The sequence below is a fragment of the Canis lupus genome, chromosome 16, assembly GCF_003254725.2.
Source record: "Canis lupus dingo isolate Sandy chromosome 16, ASM325472v2, whole genome shotgun sequence".
NCBI classification, from domain to species: Eukaryota; Metazoa; Chordata; class Mammalia; order Carnivora; family Canidae; genus Canis; species Canis lupus.
This window is the reverse complement of record NC_064258.1, coordinates 48,695,723-48,719,606: the sequence shown is the minus strand read 5'-3', so window position 1 is coordinate 48,719,606 and position 23,884 is coordinate 48,695,723. Positions and strand designations below refer to the sequence as shown.

The following is a 23,884-nucleotide window of genomic DNA, read 5'->3' as shown; positions in this document are numbered from 1 at the left end:
GTTAATTGCCTGCAAGTTCTTCATTTATATATGTGAATTAAGTAGCTTAGTAGTTACCTATTAGATGTTAACAAAATGGTTCATTTGTAGCCATTTAATAAAAGATTTATTAAAATCTTGTTTTATTATGAAGTCTACTTTGGCATTGATAGTTCATTAATTATGTTCCCGTAGCTCTTTACCTTGTCGTTCAGTAATGCTTTGCTAATTATTAATGTATGAAATTGCATATTAAATTACCTCTTTATTATTGCATTTTTTATTTAAATATTGAAATGTCCTGGGCTGCTTTAATGTGAGATCAATTGCTACATCTTAAAAAAAAAAAAAAAAGGAAGCAGAAGTATTACTTAGGAAATGAAGATATTCTCCTTTTTCCCTCTTTTAATCTTCACTCTAAATGGTTCTAGGGAAAGGCAAGACACTCACACAAGCATTGGATATCAGCCTTTCGTATTAGAAATCCAGGCAGCAGCCGACACATTGTGGTCTTATCGTGCCAGGGAAAGCTTTCCCAGGTGAAAAATTGTACTGTCACCTGCATGCTGATAACCAAACTACCTTTAGCAAGATAGTAAGTAGCTCGATGCTCCATAATTACAGATATAGCTTTAGGTAAAATATCCCTGGGAAGGTAATCTACTGACTTAACTTTACAGACTGATGCCATATCCTTTTGTTAAAGATAGTTTGGGGACACCCTAGGGCACCTGTGCAGAAGAATTTCACAAAATATGGAAGAGATGCAAAAATGAAGACGGTAAGGTTACCGAATGCCAACCTCAAAATTGGATCTGGGCCTAGGTTAAGAAATTCTCAGTTGATCTTTAAGAGTCTCTCCATGTCTGTTAAAGACAAACAATAGAACCCCTGTAAACATATCTAAAATTATATACCAATGACTGGTAATCAATTGGATTCTAGATCTCTTGAAATATTTCACCTTTAATAATTTAAAATAGTTCTTAAAAAGTCTACAGTGGGACATGTGTGCACTTGTTTGGAAGAGTAATAGGAAGAAAGAAGAAGAAGGTATGATGTATAAGGATTTCCCAGGTGGTATTTATATTTAAGGCTCGTTTTAATTTGTGGTGTAAAAACTTGTCTCATGGGCAGCCCCGGTGGCCCAGCAGTTTGGCACCACCTTCGGCCCGGGGTGTGATCCTGGAAACCCCGGGGTCGAGTCCTGCGTCGGGCTCCCTGCATGGAGTCTGCTTCTCTCCCTCTCCCTCTGCCTGTGTCTCTGCCTCTCTCTCTGTCTGTCATGAATAAATAAATAAAATCTTAAAAAAAAAAATTTGTCTCAGTGAATAGGGAACCTATAGTCCTAATTCAGTGTCTGAGTGTCTGAGTTCTGTGCTGACCATTTAATTTATCATCAAACCAGACAGTTTGAGAGTGAAAGAGTTGTAAGAACCCTTTCCAGAACTTTTACAGTTGTAAACTGAGACTATCCTGGACACAGATGGACATATTGTTACCCAATTAAGTTTTATTTCCAAGAGTGAAGTTGTTTGTTAAGTCCATATTATCTTATACCTAAGATAAATAAGAAAAGGAAACCAAATGAGAGAGGTAGTGGAATAGCAGCCATTGATTGATTCTCAACTTGAACTTTTCTAGTTTCTGTGCCAACTTGTAGCAAATATTTAACCCTTTGTCAACCCCATCACAGAAAAAGCTTCTGTTTTTCTCTAAATATGTAGTTCTTAATACATAAAATATTTGCTTTTATCTTCTTCTCACAATAAGAGAGAGCATATATTGAAGCCAACATACTGAAAGAAAATTTTTTCAGAAGTTCAAGTTTAGAATTTTAAATGTAAAATGTTAGATTTAAAGGTAAATCATATATTCACTAAAAATGTAAAAAAGAGGTAAAACTTGGTCCTGAATTGACTCAGAGTGAACAACTGTGTGTCTCTAGCAGTGTTATAATTTGGTTTCTAAAACTCTTCAACTATACTGAAATAGAGACATCATTCTGAAGTAAAGTATGAGATTGAAGATGATTACTAAAATAAGTAAAGCAAAAGCATGATTTTTTTTAAAGCATGATTTTTATTTATTTTTAAAGATTTTATTTATTTATTTGAGAGAGGTAGAGAGAGAGAGAGAGAGGACAAAGCAAGGAGAAGGGCAGAGGCAGAGGGAGAGGGAGAAACAGACTCCCTTTTTCATGTGGGGCTGATCCCGGGATCCTGAGATAATGACTTGAGCCAAAGGCAGACCATTTAATCAACTGAGCCACCCAGGCTCCTCAAAAGCATGATTTTTAAAATGAGATTATTATTAACTTATTATAATGCTCCAGCCTCAAGTTGCTTATTTAGCAGGTATCATGCCAATAATTAAACTGGAAAAGTAGGCTGTGGATTGATAGTAGCTCTAAAATGAAGGTCATTCCCAGGAGTCAGAATTGATATTTATTCCTGAATAAAACCTAGTAGTTTTATTTTTAAAAATATTTTTTTCAGGGTGCCTGGGTGGCTCAGTCGGTTAAGCATCTGCCTTTGGCTCAGGTCATGATCTCAAGGTTCTGGGATTGAGCCCCACATTGGGCTCCCTGCTCAACAGGGAGTCTGCTTCTCCCTCTTTCCCTGTTCCTGCTCTCTCTCACTACCTCTCTCTCTCTCCCTCAAATAAATAAAATCTTTTTTAAAAAATCTTTTTTTTCTCAAGATGGTTTTAGAGAAAAACTAATCTGTAACCAAACCTTGGCACTGAGCATGAAGGATCCACCAGTTTTGAGAGGGGCATACAGAGGTTCCAAGAAGAGAGGGTGGGAGGGGACCCAGACTTTTACAACTGCAGGCATTTTCTCTTCCTCTTCTTGAGAGGTAGGTTGAAAACCGCTGGAATGGTTTCATCAAATTCCATCCTGCAGCCTCACTGTGTGAGAGCCAAGCACTCCAGGTATTTTACACACACACACACACACACACACACACACACACACGGGTATTTCACACACCCGGGCTAAACCCTGTGGGTGGGCAGCAGGGATCGGCTCCTTCTCCTGCAGTTTCTCAGTCTTGTCTTTATCCTCCCTAAGATCCAGTTTAGTCCTACCAGGAGGATGGGAGTGCTGAGACAGGGGTGTCACACTTCAGGACATCACTTTGCACAAAAATTTTCTTTCCTTTTTTTTTTTTTTTTTTTTTTTTTTTTAAGATTTATCTATTTATTTCAGAGAGAGAACATGAGCAGGAGGACAAAGAGAGGAAGACAAGAACTCAAGCCTACTGTACTAAGCACAGAGCCCAATTTGGGGCTTGATTTCGTAATCCCAAGATTACAACCTGAGCCAAAACCAAGGGTCCAATGCTAAACCAACTGTGCCACCCAGGTGCCCCTGTACCAACATTTTCAAAGGAAGCAAGACTCAAAGAAAAAAGAAAATTAAGAATCCATCTGTTTGCAGAGAGGAAAAGGGGACATGGTCTAATCTGTTAAAATAGTGTCCAACTGTATCCATAAGCCCAGATACAAACACGGCGTAACATCAAAAGTAGAGCCTGTGCTTTGTAGTCAGGCCAGATTTTTCATCCAGGATCCATCATTTAAATGATCTATATAATCATCTACAAATTATTTCAGTCCTGGGTCAATTTCCAATGCCATAATACTACTCATTAAAAAAGACTGTTGGGACGTAAAGTGAAATAATGTAGGTGAAGTACCTGGCAAATGATAAGTGCTCCATAAATGCTTTTTATATACACCCAAATAATAATAGCAGCCATTGCATAGGATAAGATAACCTAATTAGTTAATAGTCAAATAAATATAAATATCATTTATCATCAAGTAGCTCTCTTCTCTCCAATAAACAAGAAAAGTATTTGTCTGAGCTGGAATGGTTACATCTAATTTGTCTTCATGTGGTAGGTAGGTCAAGCCTACAGGCCACAATTTTATCAGATTAAAATCTCTTGCTTCTTTCACTATTTCTGTCATTCAACAAGAAGTAAGGTGAATTTTTGCAGATAGGAACCCCAAGTCGGCTCAGTTCATTCTTGAGAAGGAAAACAAGTCTTTAAATTATAATGAAAGGCAACTATTCATATTCTTGAAACATTTAATTAACTATAGTAGTAAATGTTTGGAATGAATCAGTCCAAGCCTTGATAGGTGCATTGTCTCCACATCAGTCAGAAGTTAGACCTCAGTTTTACTTAAGGTATTTAAAGCTTTAGGTGTCTTTTGAGCATGATGAAGATACTGTACAATAGAGTAGGCGTGTTATTTTGTTTAATTGAGGTGAACCCATTTCTTTATAATAGCAATTAAAACACCAAGAAAGCATGCATTAATTACTTGCTATAGGCCGTGATTTTTGAAAGCATAATTCCAACAAATTACAATTACTGTATACTCTGATAATGTTTGGTTTTAGATAACCAGCAATCTGTATAAAATATTCATACACGATAACCTTAATTTCCATAGTACCTAGGAAAATGAATTCTTAATTAGTTCTAACACATTTCCAGTCATTTCTCTGTACATGATAAAATTATAAGGTTATCCATGCCATTACTCTGGTCATAGCTAATGACTGTGATTTAATCCTTACCTTTTCCTGAGTATGACCCATTCATTTTGAGGCACCTCTCTTCCTCTTCCTCAGCAACTGTTTTGTGAGGTTTTTGTAAAATCCTTTTACTCTTCCTTTAATATTTCCTGTGAAAGTGTTTCAATCCTGCTATGTGTTTACGTGTGTGTGTGTGTGTGTGTGTGTGTGTGTGTGTGTGTGTGTGATCTCTGCCTAACATCATCACTACAGGGTGGCTTTTTCTTTTTCCTAGAATTTATTTCTGTCCAGTTTTAAAACTGTATTGCTCTAAAATTTCATCATCTGCTTACATCACCCATTTACAAACGCCCTGTCAAAGAGAATTGCTTCTCACTTCTTGCGTTTCTTCATTTTTCCCCTGAACATACTTTTGCCTTTTGTATTTTTCTTCACATTGGAGGTGAAGTTGGTTTTCTATTATACTATTCTCAGAATACTTTCTCCTTAGCCTATAAGATTACATTCTTGGACATGCAATTAACCAGCTAAGCTTAATAAATTCTATTTGATAACCCCTCTGATTCTACTGTGACCCTCTCTATGATTTCTTAGCATCTTGCCTCCTATTGTGAACCACTTGAAATACTACCACCAGAAGACATTTTGTTCTAGTCACATCCTGTGCTAATATGATAGCACTGCTTTTTGTTCATGGTGGAGTGGAAAAAGGCATTGGTTTGGGGAAAGACAAATCTGGGTTAAAATCTTAACATCCTACTAGCTGTGTAACCTTGGGAAGATGACTCATATTTTTTATCTCTCTTTTTTTTTTCATAAAATGGGCTTGGTGATAACTTTCAAAGATTTTACAAGGATTCATTGAAATGCCATTGCAAAGTATCTGGCACTGTAGTTTCTTAGCTTTTCTTTATTCTTTTCCTAGGTTATACATTTAAGAAAAAAATAACTGATACTTAGACAGATGAAGAATAACTTGGAAGGCAATGAAAGCTTGGTAAAGCAAAAGCAATGATAACTAAGAAGAATTGGCATGTTGATTAATTTTTGTGAACAATTAGATTGCCTTTTCAACTTTGGAGATAGGTGTTTTTTGATTGAGAATAACGAGCACTTTTCCTACTTAATTGGGGTGACTTCCTACGGGAGATCAACTGTGAAGTAAATTTTCAAAGACAAGGTTTGTTTTAGAAGAGTAACAGTGATACCGTGGGGAGAAAATTATCTTAGATGGTAGTGGGGTAGTGATAGTTCATAAAAATGAATCCTGAATGCTTTCAGTTGTTCAGCGGGTATTTATGAACGCCGTCTAATGTACCAGCATGAGAAATTCAAGGTTGTTACCGAGGGCCTAGAGAAGTTGTCACTGCTTTTGAGAAATATATGGACTACATTCCAGGACAAATTCACAACTAGAGTCAATCTTGAAGATTATGTGAGCCCTTCTTTTAGAACCCATTGAGATTTAGTAATCTGCTCACAGTCACGTGACTGGGCAGTGGCAGCTCACAGCTAGATCTCAGATTCCAGATTTATTCCGTCTCTTCTTGTAGTGTCTCCAGTTGTTTTAGATTACTTATAAAAGAAAATAGATGCACTCAATCCCAAAATACAGGTTGTATTTATTGAATTCATAATTGCACAGGTGTAGCAATCGACTAATCTTACACACGCTATCATACCTATATAAATCTAAAATTTGAAAGGACAAAATGAAGTAAGTATCATTTCTAAGTAATTTTTAGTCCTTTTGGATCTGTCACTTAATTTTGTGTGTTTTAATAAGTTACTTTTAAAATATACATCTATGAGATGATTCTACATCAAATATTAATCATACTGTAAACCTTTTTTGACCCTAACAACTATATGAACTTCCTTTTGACAAATAAAAATTATATACATTAAGATTGTACAGTCTGATTTTTTAAGGTGTATTGACCTAATCATTAAAAAAAATATATATATATGCACACATTTTATAAAATGATTAATACATGTATCACCTCACATAATTATCCTTTTGTGATATCCTTATGTGTGTGTGTGGTGTGAGCACTCAAGGTCTACTCTCTTACCAAATTTCTGGTATCCAATACAATATTATCAACTATAATCACTTGGCTGTACATTAGATCACCAGCACTTACTCATCACACAGCTAAAAGTTTGTACCCTTTGACAAACATTTCCCTAGCCCCTGGCAGCCGCCATTCTGCTCTCTCATTCTAGGAGTTTGACATTTTTAGATTCTACACAAGTGGGATCATACAGTATCTGTTGAAATTTGTCTAATTTCTCTGATGTTCTAGCAAACTAATTAGAAGTTGTTAACATTTTCACATCTTTAAATAAACAAGGACCAAACTCACGAACATACCATGTTTTGCAGACTTTTAGGCAATTTAGAAAATTAAAAATTGTTAATAGGTGGCAATCATTGTTTTTGGCAACAAAATAATATATTGATGGGACTATTTCCAAATATGAGTTTATTTTTAAATCCTGTCTAAACTATGAATTCCTTTAAAGAAGCAATACTTTCTTATTTGTTCTTGATACTACTTAACCTTGAAGGGACAGATTAATAATTTTTTCAAAAATATGTTCTCGGAGCCATGCTACTGACAGCCACTTGTCATCCCAGAAAAGGTCAGCAAATTTGGACCCTTCTCCTCTTTATATATTTAGCTCCCTTTTAAGGTTTATAACTCTTTTGGGTACTTTGCCATGAGCTAGCTAGCTAACCTTGATGTGATTAAAAAAGATTTTCAGAATCACTCTACAATTCATCCCAAAATATTGTGAAGAGTCTTGTATTTAATTAATCACACACCAGCAGCAGAAGTTAAAAGGTGAGAACATTACTGTCAACTCCTCTACTTGGTGTGCTCACCCTTCTCCCTAGGATACCTCATAGATTTATTGATTTTCCCACAAAAGGACCAAAAGCACAGTCCACTGTCATCACTGTATTACATATTATTAAAATTTAGTATCTTTCTTATTCTTTTGACAAGAGATAAGTATAAACTGAAATCTGTTTTATACACGAGTTAAGATACATATCTCACATAGAAACTACTATGTTTTGTAACTGATTAAGACCAATGAAATTTTAGGGCCAAAAAGACCTACCTTTGCTTCTGTATAAACTTTGACAAATTAAAGCTCACTTTCCTCGTCTTAAAAAAGTAAATTTTAGGGACATCTGAGTGGCACAGTGGTTGAGCATCCATCTTCGGCTCAGGTTGTGATCCTGGGGTCCTGGGATTAAGTCCTGCATCTGACACCCCGCAGAAAGCCTGCTTCTCCCTCTGCCTGTGTCTCTGCCTCTCTGTGTGTGTCTCTCATGAATAAATAAATAAAATCTTTTTAAAAAAATAAGTTTTACTACATATACACACACAGTGGGGATTTTGTGAAAATTAAAAGTAAATATTAAAAGTAAATATTTTCCTTATACATAGTAAATCGGTGTTCGCTAAGGTTTATTTAAAACACTTTCTTCTCTTTGGACTGATTGCTTTATGTTATGTTTTGTTAAATAATTGTGGTTCTCTAGTACATACGTGATTGACTAGGATACCTTCAACATCTCTTGTACCCCGAAATTCTTTTATTCTTCATAAACTTACATCGACACTTGAAATTCTTCTCTTTATCTAGATCATACTTCCTTCTCAAACTTCTTTAGAAACTCTGAACATTTTTAAGCATAGATGGCCATCAATAATTAAATGAATTAATAATTAAAATCTTGTTCAAATAGCACATAGGAATTTTAAGACGTTATTTTTCATTCCCATTTTAATTTTAATAGATTTAGTTTGTGATTGCCAATGGTAGGTGTAATTGATAACCTTAAAACATGTAGGAAAGTATCTATAGAAATCTATATAGATTTCTGCATTTGATGCTATGGCCACACCATTATAATAACTAAAATTTGAAACAAAGACTGTTAAGCTATTTTTGCCTTCTTGGTAATGATAAAAGGGAAAAACAAAAACAAAAAGAAATCTGCATATTTAACCTGTTGTTCAGTTCCCAGCCCTCCCAAACTCTGTAACATGATTTTGTGCTTGGTAATTGATGTGTCTATATTTAAATAAGTCATAATTAAAATATGTTGTTTCCTATTATAACACTAAGTATTTTTATACAGCTATGGTTATACTTGAATTTTATGTAAGTTTCACAATACTGAAAAATAAATATAAATTCAGTAAAAAAATATATTTCCCCCAAATCACCTTAATACTCTAGAATTTTTCTTCCCAGTTTTCAGAGATCAAAGCTGTACTTACCATGAACATGTTTGTATATTCAGTATAATGACAAATTGATACAGTGGCAATTGCTAAAATGTATATCATTCATACACTCATATTGCAGAATTTTTTGGTAAAATATGAAAAACAGTTTTTGTCTCAAACCACTTTTTTGTGTAACCACTAATAGCTCATATTAATTCAGGTAACAGCAGTGAAATGTATCTTGTTTATAAGCTTTTCATTTAAGACATTTTTCTTGCTGGGATCACCTCCTGGTGTGAAAGTTGTCCAAAGATAATAGCACATCAATTCAAAAGTATAATAGATTTGAGACCACAACATGCTATCAGCATGAAGAAGTAGTTTATCAGTCTAACTCACTGTGTCACAGCTAGAATCATTACAGATTTGTCCTTTTGTTTTCACATCAAAATATATAATTTATATTCTAATGTTGATTACTCACTTGGGGGGGTGTTTAATTTTCCTTATTTAAAATATTTTTCTTTAAAATGCCATACCATAATTAATTTAGAGGTAATAAAAGAAGAGGCATTTTAATTAGTAGGACTTAGAAAACATTTTCTCCTTACAATTCAGGGATGCATAGTATATTACTTACCAGAAAACATTTTCAATTAAGTTTATAGTAATAGTACCTTTATATTAGAGCAAAATAATTAATCCATTTTGAACCAGCCCTGGCCAATTCTTGGAAGTTTACACACATGTTACACATAGGCACATGCACATACCTGTTCTTGGACTCTATTTCAGAATTATCAGAGATTAAATTATCAAAATGCAAAAAGAAAAATACTGAAGTTCAGTCCGTTCTTGGCTCACTCTAGGTAAATTTTATTTCTTAATTGTTTCCCTTTATATCAATCCTTGAGGCAAGCCTCTTCAGCTTTTAGATCCCATTTGCTAGTTTTTATTTTTAGTTATAGCTTTTGTCAAGTACTCCTGCTACCACAGTGGTTATTGAAGTTAATTAAAACCTAGTCTTCTAAGTACTTTTTACTTTCCTCAATCTGGGTAAGTACTCTCCTCAGTTCTCCTGCTCCCACCTTTGAAAGCATGTTTGAAAATAGTATCGAAAGACAGAAGGGTGCCTGGGTGGCTCAGTGGGTTAAGTGTCTGCCTTTGGCTGGAGTTGTGACTTCAGGGTCCTGGGATCGAGCCTATGTCAGGCTCCCTGCTCAGCGGGGAGTCTGCTTCTCCCTCTCCCTCTGCTTCTTCCCTGCTTGTGCGTGCTCTCTCTCTCTCTCTCTCTCTCTCAAATAAATAAGATCTTGTTAAAAATATATCAAAAGACTGAGAGAAAACACTTAAACTGTAATAATGAGGATTCAGTATGGTTTTGTTTTGTTTTTTTCAAATATGCTAGAATTCTGCTCCCTCTGAAGAGGACTTTTTTTTTTCATCCTGTTGTCTTATAGATCTGAAGCTGCCACAGCTACAGCCTTGGTCAGGGTGTGGTGGTGCATTCATTGTGGCCAGTGCTAGAAACACGGCCCTGGTTATCACTACTGTCCTCAGGAGCTTCAAAGAAGGAGAAAGTGAAGAAATATTTATGCATAAATATGCATATGCAGAAAATATTTTTATTTTTTTCCCTTCTCCTCAATATAGTAGATGTGTAAAGGGGTAAAGAGGTTATATTTATGTGTGTACGTGTGCGTGTGCACAGTGCCTTCAAAATATTTATGACTGAGGTTTCCAGAAGTCTCTGCTAACAGATAAAGAGAAGGATGAGAGGTAGCTTTTTTCCCTATAAATTTTAATACAGGTAGTAAATTGAAGCCAAGACTGTAGAGGAAAAAAGAATGTTTAAGAACTATTCCAGCCAGAAAGGTTAAGGGTAGGGAAATAGCATTATCTATATGAAGACAGTAGGAACATTTTGGGAAGCTGTAAATACGGGGAATTATTAGACTTCTCCATAGCTCACAAATCCAAGTATTAAGTTTGAAGAGAGACAGAAAGAGAACCCCCCAAAGAAGGTACTTGTGAAATAAGATAGTATGTTGATGAATGTCTTATAGATACATGGAAATATAGATAGCAGAGGAAACAAAGAACCCAAAGAGAACAGATATTGGCATCTCATTTAGAGATAAAGTCCAATAAACGTGATAGATACTTAAAAGTAGCAATGGGATGAGAAGGCACCAAGAGCCTGATTTCTTAACACTTAGATGAATTTGAAAGAGAAATACAATATAGAGGGGTGTTAGAAGTAAAAAAAAAAAAAATCAAGAGTTCAAAAATGTTCAAGCCATTTGCTTCTGGGGTCAGACGGACTGAGCCTCATATTGTAAAAATTCCATTCGTTCTCAGTTGACCGCTTGGTGTGAGCTACCAGTCTTGACTTTCTAAGCAGGAATCTTTTGCATGACTTTCTGATTTGCTGCAGAATCTTGATGAGAGTCTTGAGTGAAACTGAAGCTAAAAAACCAATATGCCTTACTCAGGTGCTAGTGTGGGTGGGCTTCTCCCTGACATTCACAGCAGCCTGTGCCATCTCTGGGTTCAGGAATCTTACAGAGCTTCCGAGGGCCAGCATCCTCAACTGGTGGAGATTTCTCTCCAAATAGCTAGGTATCGAGACACAGTAAGTAACTGTGCTAGATGCCTTGGGCTGCCTTTGAGAATCAGTTGCTAAGAGATCAGAAAAACAAGCAGGAACCCAGCCTTGAATAAGAACAGGTGATTTTTCTATATAGGCATTTGCTTTCTTTAGTTTTCTGTTTCATAGCTGCCAGAAATTTTGGGTTTCACTGCATTAATTTTTTTTATTTCACTGCTTAATTATCTAAAGCACATCATTTAAGTAAACCACTTTTTCGGCCTTTTAATTAGTTATAAATACAACGCTAAATATACATTTAACAGATTATCCAGTTGGCTTTCAAACTTAAAATTCAGAATCTGGTAGTGAAAATTCTAAAGACAGGGATAATGAACTGTAGATTTTTTTTAAGTTTTCAGAGTGCTTGGATAGTTACTATCATCGTTCAGGTATATCATGTGTTTCAAATATATACTGACAAAGATAGGTAGGTAGGTAGGTAGGTAGATAGATAGATAGATAGATAGATAGATAGATAGATAGATAGATAGAGGCTGTTTTAATTCCTGTAGTATTTAATCAATATATTCTCAATAATAGACTATAAGCAGTTGAATAAGTGGTAATGAACAATATGGAAGGAAGATAAGACACAGTAATTAAATTTTGTATATTTTGACAGTTTTTTACAAAGTATTTTATCTTAAAATGAATTCTAGGCAACCCGCCCATTGTTTTGGCATCAAGTGACTAAAACTAATTTGAACTCAGTAGTTAATTTTAGCCTTCATATATTTCCAGGTAAATTTAATCCATAAGTGTGGGATTCATTTGCTTTAGATCTGAAAATGTCATTTTGGAAGAGTCGTTTGATGTTGAGGAAATCTTGTGAGACCTTTAATAAAGCCTCTTAAATCCAGAAAGTTATATTTTTGCCTGAAGGAAAAGGAACCTATACCTTAAAATTCCCTCAGCTCTTAAGTGAGAACTTTGGATTCTGAAAAGGTGGTAAATGTGACCAAATATAGTCAGTCCTTCTCAGTGGCAACTGTCTTTGAAATCAGAGCATCTAATTGGAAGTAAGCAATCTGTGTTCTAGGTAAAAGTTTTAATGATTTGCCTAGAAACAGAAGTAGAAAACAGAACATTAAGACGGTTTATTTAAGCAGTTCACATTAAGTTTGAAAGAGATTACTCTCTGTTCAACAAAGAATATAAGACAGGGGGAATCTGGGTAGCTCAGTGGTTGAGCGTCTGCCTTTGGCCCAGGGCGTGATCCTGGGCTCCTGGGATCGAGTCCCACATCGTGCTCCCCACAGGGAGCCTGCTTCTCCCTCTGCCTGTGTCTCTGCCTCTCTCCCTGTGTCTCTCATGCATAAATAAATAAATAAAATCTTAAAAAAAAATAAGACAAGCAAGAAAGCATTACCATCTCCTGAGCGGTAGCATCTTTCTCCCCATAAGATATAGTAGATTATATACAAAGCAGATAGTATTCCAGGTGTTTGTACATCACTAATAAACATTTCAGCTGTGCTTTAGAGACAGAACTGAACACCGTGACACTTTTTTTAGTCATTTGCTTTCTTGGGTACTACCTGAAAAGGTTTTTAACACTGTATGAAACAGTAAAGAAAGAAACCTCTTTTGTACGAAGACAACCAGCTATGAAGTGGATCTCATTAAAATTTCATTCAGTGGCTGCTCACTTTCTTTTTGACTCTTACTTTCTGTCTGAATGTCCCATTGAGGAAAGGATTCAAACCACTTGGAGTAACACTGTATGTTTTCCAAGGATGCTTTTCATTTTGGTCCCTGTAATTTGCAACTTATGAAACCATGCTTTTGATATTAGAGGAATAACATGATTATATTAACCTCCCGAACAAAAGACTAGTATGAGCCCATTTGTTTCCTAGTGACTCTTATAAGTTTATGATTTGATTATATATTATAACTTATTTAATTTTATACTTGAAGTCAGGATCTTTTCAAATGAGCATTGATATGCTGATGTAATGTAATATACAAAAGCACGTTTAAATTTACTTTTAAAATCTGATTTAAAAAAATAAAATAAAATCTGATTAGTGGGATGCTTGGGTAGCTCAGCGGTTGAGCATCTGCCTTTGGCTCAGGTCATGATCCTGGGGGTCCTGGGATCCGGTCCCACACCGGGCTCCCCATGCTTATGCTGCTTCTTCCTCTGCCTATGTCTCTGCCTCTTTGTGTCTCTCATGAATAAATAAATGAATTCTTTAAAAAAAATCTGATTAATTTACCATTAAGAATCTTATGGTAGTAAGTTTTGTGGTTTATTATTTTGAAAGACAAAATCAATCAAAAGTGCAGAGTTTCTAAGGAGCAAAGCATCCCTGCTAAGAGATGGAGTAAGGAAGCCAGCAAACGGTATGAAGCAGGTGTAGGCGGCCTGAGAGAAGGGTAGGTAGGAGTGACGGCTGGATGCATAGAAGTCGTCCGGCATCCTGTGCAGGTCTAGTATTGAAAACACGACATTTGATGAGAGTAGAAAATTTGAAATGAAGATGTTACTACTGCCTCTCCTTTGCCTCTGCCAGACAGGTTCAAAAGAGAGAGTTGAAGTTGAAGAACTCAGAAGAACTTTTCAACCCCAGCAAAATGGACAGACAGGAAGGGGAGGGGAGGGAAGGAGAGAAGGAAGGAGGACAGGCAGGCCAGCCATAAAGGACAGAATGCAGGGTTCCCTGGCAGGGTGGATACTTGGGGGGGGGGCAGGGGTGGGGGGACAGAACAGGCAGGCTAGAATAATCATTGAAAATTACCCCCGAGTCCTTCAGAGAGACCTACAGGATAGAGCCCCTAGCGGTGACCCACAGGCCTGAAGGGGGAGAGCAGGGAAGATGAGGGGATTCAGTCCTGGTCCCTACTAATTTGAAATTTGTGACATGACCCATGGAAAAGACCCAGCAGAGGATCGGTGAGAAACAGAAGCCTGGACGCACGGCGGAAGATGAAACGAAAAGGCTGGTTCTGGAGGCAGATCCACAAAGAGAAACCGCTCTTTCAACTCGCAGCAGAGGAAGGAACAGTTTATTCATGGTGCCTAATCCGGAGGAGTTGTTTTTCCATTCCTGTTAGAGACGCTACCCGGCGAATAATGCCGTGCAGTTCCCCGGCTCTTGTCTGCTTGTTGTTGTTGTTAAATAGAATCCCCCTCAAGATTGCAAAGCCACAAAGCAACTGTTAGTGTTCGGTGACCTCCTGCACCAGCCGTCTTTGGGGCTTTGAAATTGATTTTCCTCATCTCAGTCTCTGATAGTCTCTCTTCAAGGGCGCCTCTCTAGTTCATCACCAGAGTGGCAGCGGTGGCACAGATAGCTGAGGAACTGGATGCAGGCGTCACGCAGGGCATCATTAGAAACATCAGAACAAAATCAGCCTGCGCCCGGGTGCTCCGTGTTACAAAGGAAGCTGCTGCTGCTGCTTTATTGCCGAATACAATGGGGAAAATTCTCGCAGGATTTGCTTTTTTCACTCCCAAATATGGCCTGAGAAGTAAAGAAAATTTCTCCCTTTATTCTCCAAACCTCATGTGGATGCCGGGTCAAAACCGTGTGTTTTTTGATAGTAATTTTTGCAGAATTTTTTTTGAGACGTGAGAAGCATCTTCCCAAGGCTGGATGCCCCGGCAGAGAGTCACGGAGAGGAAGAGACTGCAGTGATGCTCAGAACGTGTGCCTCGTGGAGAATTCGATGGCAAAATGAATTCTCTCGCAAGAAAGCTCGTAGTGTACTTTTCGTACAGCTGCACTGCGATGCCCGGTGACCTGTGGCTTCATTTGATCGCAGGGGAGTCTACACATAAACTGGGTGTTGTGTTGGACCTTCAAACAGGTACAAAGATGGTTCTGGGCCTTCGAGATCATTAGTCCCAATGCACTCTTGTCAGTGTTTTATATTTTGTGTTGCAGTGGAAAAGACATTGTCGACTTTGGAAGGAAGGCATCTTATCTGAACCTAGAGATTGGATTTTTTACTAACTCTGAAACCCCACGCTCCACATTATACAAAATAGGTTGACAAAGACCTCTTCTGCTAGGCTAGTTAGTGGGCAAGAAGATTTTCCGTGTGTGCTTTTACATACCTACTTGGAGGCCTCATGTTACTACCCAAAGGGATCGTCCTCACACGATGACATCATTTGTTGGTAAACAGCTTCAAAATACATCGTTTAAACAGTCTTTACAACTCCTTTCTGTGCTTACATACTAGAAAGCCATCTAAAATGATTGAAGACCAGTGATTTGATTTGATTTCATTGGATCTGATTTGATTTTTTTAGAGAGAGTGTGAGAGAGGAGGAGGGCAGAGGGAGAGAGGGTGACAGAGAATCTTAGGCAGACTCCACACCCAGTGCAGAGCCCAGCACAGGACTTAATCCCACAACCCTACGATGGTGACCTGAACCAAAACCAATGGTCAGATGCTTAACCGACTGAGCTACCCAAGGGCCCCAAAGACCAATGATTTTTAAATGTAGCGCACTGGTGATTTGGCTTCTCTTTCAGTGTTTTATGACTCTGTATGTATTTTACATATATAGCGTCTCCAGAGCACTAATTTGATATGGATAGTCATTTAGACAGAGGAAGGGGAAGTGTACTTCTAAGTTATAAAGTCAGTGGCCAGGGACGCCTGGGTGGCTCAGAGGTTGAGCATCTGCCTTTGGCTCAGGGCATGATCCCGGGGTCCTGGGATCGAGTCCCACATCGGGCTCCCTGTAGGGAGCTTCTCCCTCTGCCTGTGTCTCTGCCTCTCTCTGCATGTCTCTCATGAATAAATAAATAAAATATTTTAAAAACTTAATAAAGTCAGTGGCCAAAACAATACAACTTAAATTCTATTTCCTCTTACAGCAACAAAATTAAATATACGTATTAAGTAAGTTAGAAACTCTCCAAGTAAAGAGGTCTCCAGTTCCACTAATATTGATGAATAGAGTATTTCTGAATATTACATCTGTGTTTTCAACACTATTTCAAAGTTGCATTTTGCTTTGAGAAAAATAATCATTTCATAACAATGAAAGAGTTCTTTGCTGGGGTCACCAAAGCAGATGGACATCACATTGGAAACTCTTCGACTTGTGGAAATTGAAAGTGAGATGCCTGATTCGAGATTGGCAGGTGTCTAGCTCATTATTTTGCCCATGGTAGATCCATGTTTTCAGTGTTGGGGCTACAATCAGAATCTTTAGGATCACACAGGTGCTGGTTCAAGTCCCATTTCCCATTTGAAACGACCCAGCCTGCTTTTTGGATAAAGCGGTGACACATTTTCCAGGGATGGTTTTTATTTTGGTCCCTGTAATTTTCAACTTTTATTTTATTATTAATCGATAGCTGTAGGTCTTTGGCCAAGGTACCTGATTTCTCTGAGACTCCCTTCCCCCATCAGCACAGGGCTCACCATTCTATTTGTTTTACAGTATTTATTGAGCAACTACTATGTGCCAGGAGTTTTTTAAGTTCGGAAAACGCACAGGTGAATAAGATTTCATGGAGCTTACATCCTAATGGGAAAAGACCAACAACAGATTAGTGCTGTGGATGTATATTTCTTAGTCATCACCTTAGTATACTAGATAAACAACTTTTTAAATATATATCTGTCTCTCTGTTATTTAAAGCTCTCATACCTAAAAACTTTACACAGACGACTCAAGCCTCTCCCCGTCCTGCCCCTGCCTTCTTACACGGTCCTGTGGGCATAGCAGGAAGCATCCTCATGTTTGAGTCTTCTCCACCTGAACTTTGAGTTTTCATGCTGTCTCGCCCTTCATTGTTGATGGCCAGGTTATTGCTGACACAGCTTTCGTTCCTACCTGAGTGGGCGCTTCAGGTCCAATGGTACACTCTGCTATTTCCGAGCTACTCTTGAAGCCATAGAAGTAATTCTGCTTCTTACATATAATGCTGAGGCACAGAAATTTCAGGAAGGGTCTCTCCACAGAGACCCTTATGCACTCCATGCCTCCGTTTGCTGTTCGGGATCCTGATACCTCCTCAGGCCTCTGCCTTGAGATTTAAATACAGGTTGCTACTGCTGTTACGTCCTGCTGATTCACTCTGTCGTCTCTGCTTCCCCAGCACCAGGGAGGTCAGGGGCCGGGCCTGTGTCCTGAGATGCAGCGAATCTGCTGCCCTCATCCATCTCTCCTCGTTTTTGGGGTGAACCTTTCATCTCTAAAATTCTGTATCTTTCACACATTTTGGGTATAGCTCGAATCCTCCCTATGTCTGCTTTTCCCCAGAGGTTCTTCATGTTACCCGAGCCTAAGACAAGGGAATGGAACCTGCCTTTGGCCGTGGGCCGACATACTGTTGCTCTTCGAAGGTTGTTGTTTCTGTTCATAGTATCATCAGGTAGCGCTCTCTGCTATTTCTAGACCATCACGGGTGGCATGGGAGTAGCAGAGAGAGCCTCATCCCTCTCTGGAGCCATGCCACCTCCCCAGGATGCTGCCTCTGAAGCAGAGGGCAGGTGTCTCTCACTGGGCCCATTTGAGGCCTCTGGCCTATCAGCTCCCTGCCTGCAGATTTCCTCCAAATCTGGAGGGAAACCCCTTTCATCTCACACCATCTTTTACCCAAACATTGTGACTGTCCCCCAGTGGATGGGACTGTAGGAAACCAGCAAGAGATTTGGGCTATTTCTGCTGCTCATTTTGTCTCATCTCTCCTGGAGGCAATTGCAGTGAAGCAGCCGCTGGAATTGAGAGAGGCGAAGTAGAGCAAAGACAGCCCAAGGGGGGTAGAATTTCAGGAGGAAAAACACACTTTAAATAGGATTTTACAATTTTAATCCTCTATACAAACCAATGAACAAGAACTGATTGTAAGAAGCGCTCTGAAGGAAGTACGCATGATGGGACAATGGAGAGTAACCAGTTCGTGTCCGGTTGCGTGTAACTGTCCATCACCTTCTCCAAGAGCACTGAATGTGCATCCTTTGGACTGCTTTTTTTAATCCTTTCCATGGCGTTGAGGAAATAGTCTGTCCCTTTGGGCTGCTGAACATCTTGCACACTCGTCACATATAATGCTAAAAAAAAGTACGAACTCAGACCAGGAGACCAACCACAGCTGACAGGTCTGATCTTACCTGACACCTGTTTTTATAGCGATCACAAGCCAGGAATGTTTTTTACACCTTTCAGTGTCTGGGGGAAAAAACTTCATGACATGCATGGGAAAATTATATGAAATTAAAATTTCAGTGTCCATAAATGAAGTTTTATTTGAATACAGCCACACACAGTCCTTTATGTATTATCTGTGGCTGCTATCATGAGCTAGTATGGCCAGAAAAGCTAAACTGTTTAGTATTTGGTCTTTCACACAAAGAGATTGCTTGTCTAAATGATCAGGTTCCTGCCTGGCTACAGTCCATCTCCTTATCCAGAGTGCTTGCTGGCGTGTCAAACTGGCAATATCAGATTTGCAAAGTGGGGAATTAATTTTGTAAACATTGATTTTAGAGGGTGTTAATTTTGAATTGGGATTTAAAGTCTTCAAATGATGATTTTTGGTCTTTTGGAATGCAGGTTCCAATTGGGACTTTGGGAAGACAAACAGCTGATGCTTATTGAGCCCTTACCCTGTGTGAGATACTAATAAAAACACAACATGTGTGTTGCTTCACTTAATGCTCATAAAATGTCTGCACAGGAGCTACTATTCACATTCCCATTTTACAGATGATAAAACCAAGATGCAGAAAACTTGAGTCATTCACCAAACACCATTCAGCTCATTATAGGTGAAGTTTTCCAGAGCCCACATTCTTAATAACCATGCTGAATAAGAATATGGTAGGAGATTCAAAAAATATTGTTTCCAACATAAGATTTAACTCCGGCTATAAACTTGCCTTATAAAGTGCCTCCATGGGGAAAAATGGATTCACAATATACTTACTAGTGTAATCTATAGAAGAAGTAACAATTTATCATTTACATCTGTTCTAATTTTGTGGTTGACAGAGCATTTTTACTGTTTTTAAGGACTTTATTTATTTATTTGACAGAGAGAGAGCACAGGCAGGGGGAGTGGCAGGCAGAGGGAGAAGCAGGCTCCCCGCTAAGCAGGGAGCCCCACAAGGGCCTCGATCCCAAGGACCCCGGGATCATGACCTGAGCTGAAGGCAGATGCTTAACCAACTGAGCCACTCAGGCGCCCTGAAAAGCATTTTTACATACATTAACTGGCTTATAACCCTGTGAGATAAGTACATCATTAGCTCCATTTTACAGATGAAAAACAACAAAACAGAGGCTTCGTAGGATCACGTATCTAGGAAATGATCAACCAGGAACTTAAACTCAGATCTAATTTCTACTCCAGAATTCTTGCCATTGTACCTAACACTATACCATCTTAAGCAAACTTTCATGACTTTTGCCATATCTCCAAACCAGCTACGTGAATAGTCACTTAGCAGTTTTTTGGAAATGGATTCTTTGTAACTTAAACACTGACTAGCCTTTGCGATAATATCCATAAGCAGTAATGTACATAAGATCATGAGTTTGATTCCTCCTATATTTATACAACACTTCTGTTGTGCTTACTATATTCCAAGCACTTCACAGTATATATTAACTCCTTTAAGGGCCTCGTAGCAACCCCTGAAGGGCAGATACTATTAGTGCCCCTATTTTGCAGATTAAGAAACCAAAACACAAAAAGATAAAGTAACTTGCCCAAGGACACAGACCTGGTAAGCAGTGAAGTGGGGTTTGAACCTCAGGAGTCTTGTCTAGCTTCCAAGTTCTGTCCTTTTAACCCCTTAACTTATTTGATATATTTAATTTTTTTGTGATACATTAAAATAAGTACATCAGTACTAAAAGTTAAAATATTCAGCTGTGTACTATCTCCAGTCATCTTTCACAAAAACTGTGTTTGTATCATGGTGGAATATTCCAAAATACCCATAACCTCCTGTATATGCAAGAGAGAACATAGTCTGTTGACCTCACTGGACCTGGTATTAGGGAAAATTTATTAGGACATAAAGTGAACTCACAATAAATTACTGGTATAATATGAAATATAAAGCACGAAAAATGTGGTGCTTTTCTTTTAATTGGGGAACTTTTGTTGTTAATAGGAATCTTAAACTAGTCATCTTTCCTGAAGAATTTCTTACACAGCACTCTTGTCCTGTGGTCATTTCATTTCTGCTTACACATTTTCAAAGTAAGAGAATCTACAACTTTTAGAGGCGGTTCTCTCCACTGCCATCCAGCTCAGTTGTTAGACACTCTCTATTTGATCTCAAACCTGCTTCACGAAAAAAAAAAAAAAAAAAAAAAACCTGCTTCACGGACCTCCTCATTTATTTAGTTTGATTTTAGAAGTGTTCTATGATTCCTTCCTCTTTCTTCCCTTTTCCCCTGGTTATGTTTGACATAGGCTAAAAATAAAACTACTTTGCATCCCTTGAGACCTGACCAGCTGCCTGTGGCCAAGCTTGCTAGTGCTTGTTAGTGGGAGAGCAGGCTGGGGTTAGAATGTTTCTGTGGACTTCCAGAAAATAAATCATCCTGCAGAACCTCAGTGTGGTCATGCATACTTGTGTGCATATGAGGACGTAGTCTCACACAGCGGTAAATACACGTGTGGCTGTAAAGTAAGGCGATTCGTTTTCTTAAGTGGAATGTGAATATGCTCTTAATGTAATTCATACAAGGGAGTTCCAGAATGGTTTTGTGTGGGAAATGGTGTGATTAGAATAACTTCGTAGTGTCTCAAGATATCTACTTGAATCTGTGTTACAAATCAGTTTCTGTATCCATTACAGGTATATCCATTACAAATCAGTTCGATCATCAGAGTCACCATTATGAGTTGGTTAAAATATTTCCTTAATTCTTGATTTTTTTAATTACATAAGGTCATGGGGGATGGAGAGAGACAAAGAGAAGAGAGGGAAGAGCTAATGTATAGCTGAGTCTGTCTCCCACATGTGAGCATATTCGCATCTCATGGCGATATTCTCTTGTTCTGCAGGCATTTCCTATTCAAAACAGGAACAGGGACAACGCCACTGTTCAGCACTGCAACCCCAGGTTACACGATGGCATCTGGCTCTGTTTACTCGCCGCCTACTCGGCCACTACCTAGAAACACCCTATCAAGAAGTGCTTTTAAATTCAAGAAGTCTTCAAAGTACTGTAGCTGGAAATGCACTGCCCTGTGTGCTGTAGGGGTCTCCGTGCTCCTGGCAATACTCCTATCATATTTTATAGGTAAGGACAAATTTTTACAATTACTTTGTCTCTCCATCAGGATGTTATATTGTCGTCATGTTGGTCTCCTCTATCTTTGTGGCCAAGAAGTATATCACGAGGTTCATCTTCCAGAGAGAAGATCAATTAGTACCTTAAAAATCACGGAGTATCTCAAGTAATCTTTGGCAACTGCAGATAAATAGAAAAGCTGTCTTTGCAGAAAGAATAAAGTTGACAGTTGGGCACAGACTAGGGTGTGAACTTGTGTTTGACGTATCCCTCTTGAAACATGGGTAAGTCTGTGACATCTCGTGTACACAGAATCATTCAAGCACTTGCAGGAAGGGACACTGCTTAGGAGTCCCCTTTGATGCATCGTCGATGGGGAGCTCTCTGCTACTTGTACAGTGAGGCATCTTTCAGCTAACTCAGCTATCTGAATGTAAAACCCATCACTCAGGACCATCATCTTGCACTCAGCAACACTCTCCAGAGAACTGTGTATCCATAAAACAATGAATGGATTACATACTCATTCATATATGTGGATTTTTCATCTTTTATGATGTAGTATTGATCCTCTTTTTCATTTCATAGTAACCCAAATGATGGAAGCTGCTAATAGCAGTTGTAAATTGGCTTTTATTTAAGTGTTTCGTAACACATATGAGCATTTGAACTATGGGCAATGGCTTTTTAAAATGCCAGCAATGACCACAGCAGATTTTGACCCGTTTGTGAGTGTGGAAAAGGCATACCACATCGAAACGCTAATGGTGTCCATGGTGATCAGTCACAAGCTATATGGTTTATCCAGCAAGAGCCACAGCCAGTGACGTGTCCTCAAGTTTACAAAGCGTTTTCTGATGCCTATGAAATTTTAGAACTGAACACGAGTATTACAGATCTGTATATAGAACAGTCTGATGCTTTTGCAGTGAACCCATTTCTGTCATTAGCTACTATACTCCTTATAAATTATGTATTTTGGAAAGTGAACTAACCATTTTTAGTCGCAACATTTAAGAGAAATATAGAATTGTAAAGCATGAAGGAATTTTAGAGATAATTGAGTTAGAGATGGCAACTCTGGGGCATGTTGTATACTATTATTTCCAATCCTTTGGCCATGGCAGACATCACTAATGAATCAGGACACTTTCCCACTGAACATGGAAACAACCTCATAATTCCCATCACTGTGCTTCATACATCACCTCATTGGGCCACTGTCCATCAGAGATGAAGCCTTTTTAATTTTTCAATCTGAGTTGACTCCCTCCTCTTAAAAATGCTCATACCAGGTACCAAAAGCGTTGTCACTTGACCAAGATCCCACCCTCATGAAACAACGCTACGCAGGGTAAATGAGGAACATCACAACAAAAATCAGTATTCAGACACAGATTTCTAGTATTCAGCTAGAAAATACCTAGCCATTAAGAGAATCTCTTCTAGTTGTATAAATTATCTATATCTGTCAGCACTGTGCTACTAAAGAATTTTAAAAGGTTCTGAAATGCACTAGGCATAAATGGGACATAATAAATTAAGCATACATATTTGTAGGGGATTCTTTTTTTTTTTACCATGGTACATGCCAAACAGATCGAGAGCTACCACACAGGGCTGGAAGTCAGCGTCTCTGTTGTTTTTGTGTGGTTAGGTATAACCTTTCTGATTTTAAGAGCCTGTGACCTAACAGGTAGGTGTTCAGTACTTTAAATATCAGTTCTGAGACTGTGCGATTTTATTTACAATGGGTGACTATCATGAAAAATAACATTTTAATGTGAGATTAGCTCCCTATTATTTGAGACCTGTCCTCTGTTCATGGATCCCTTAGTAAATATAATTATCAGACTTCTAAGTAAAAGCCCAAAATGTTCCTTTTCTTCAAACTGCTTATTTTCCTGTTTAGTAGGTAACATCATAGTTTATTCTGGTAGTACTACTATCCTCAGCTTGTCCCTCTGGTTTTCTCTCTCCCCACATGGAAATGTACAAGTTAGATAGTTAATATACTCAGTTCAGCAGATACTTGTCAAACATTTGCAGTGATCTAGTTCTTGGGCTAGAACTTGAGGCGAAGCAGTCCAGCTGTTACCTGGCAAGAGTTACATTTATCATCAAAGAATGATCTCATCTCACACTTGCATTGCTTTAATTCAGCACAACTATACTTAACAGTTTTCACTGGCCTCCTATACTTAAAT

At 38.2% G+C, this 23,884-nt stretch overlaps 1 protein-coding gene across 1 annotated transcript in view; it reads left to right on the top strand.

Annotated features, from left to right (window-relative positions):
• The window catches only part of TENM3 (teneurin transmembrane protein 3), a 605,974-nt gene that overhangs the window by 422,947 nt on the left and 159,143 nt on the right, over window positions 1–23,884 (top strand). The window contains 1 exon segment of the mRNA XM_035700253.2: window positions 21,448–21,686. Coding sequence (XP_035556146.1) covers window positions 21,448–21,686 — 239 coding nt within the window.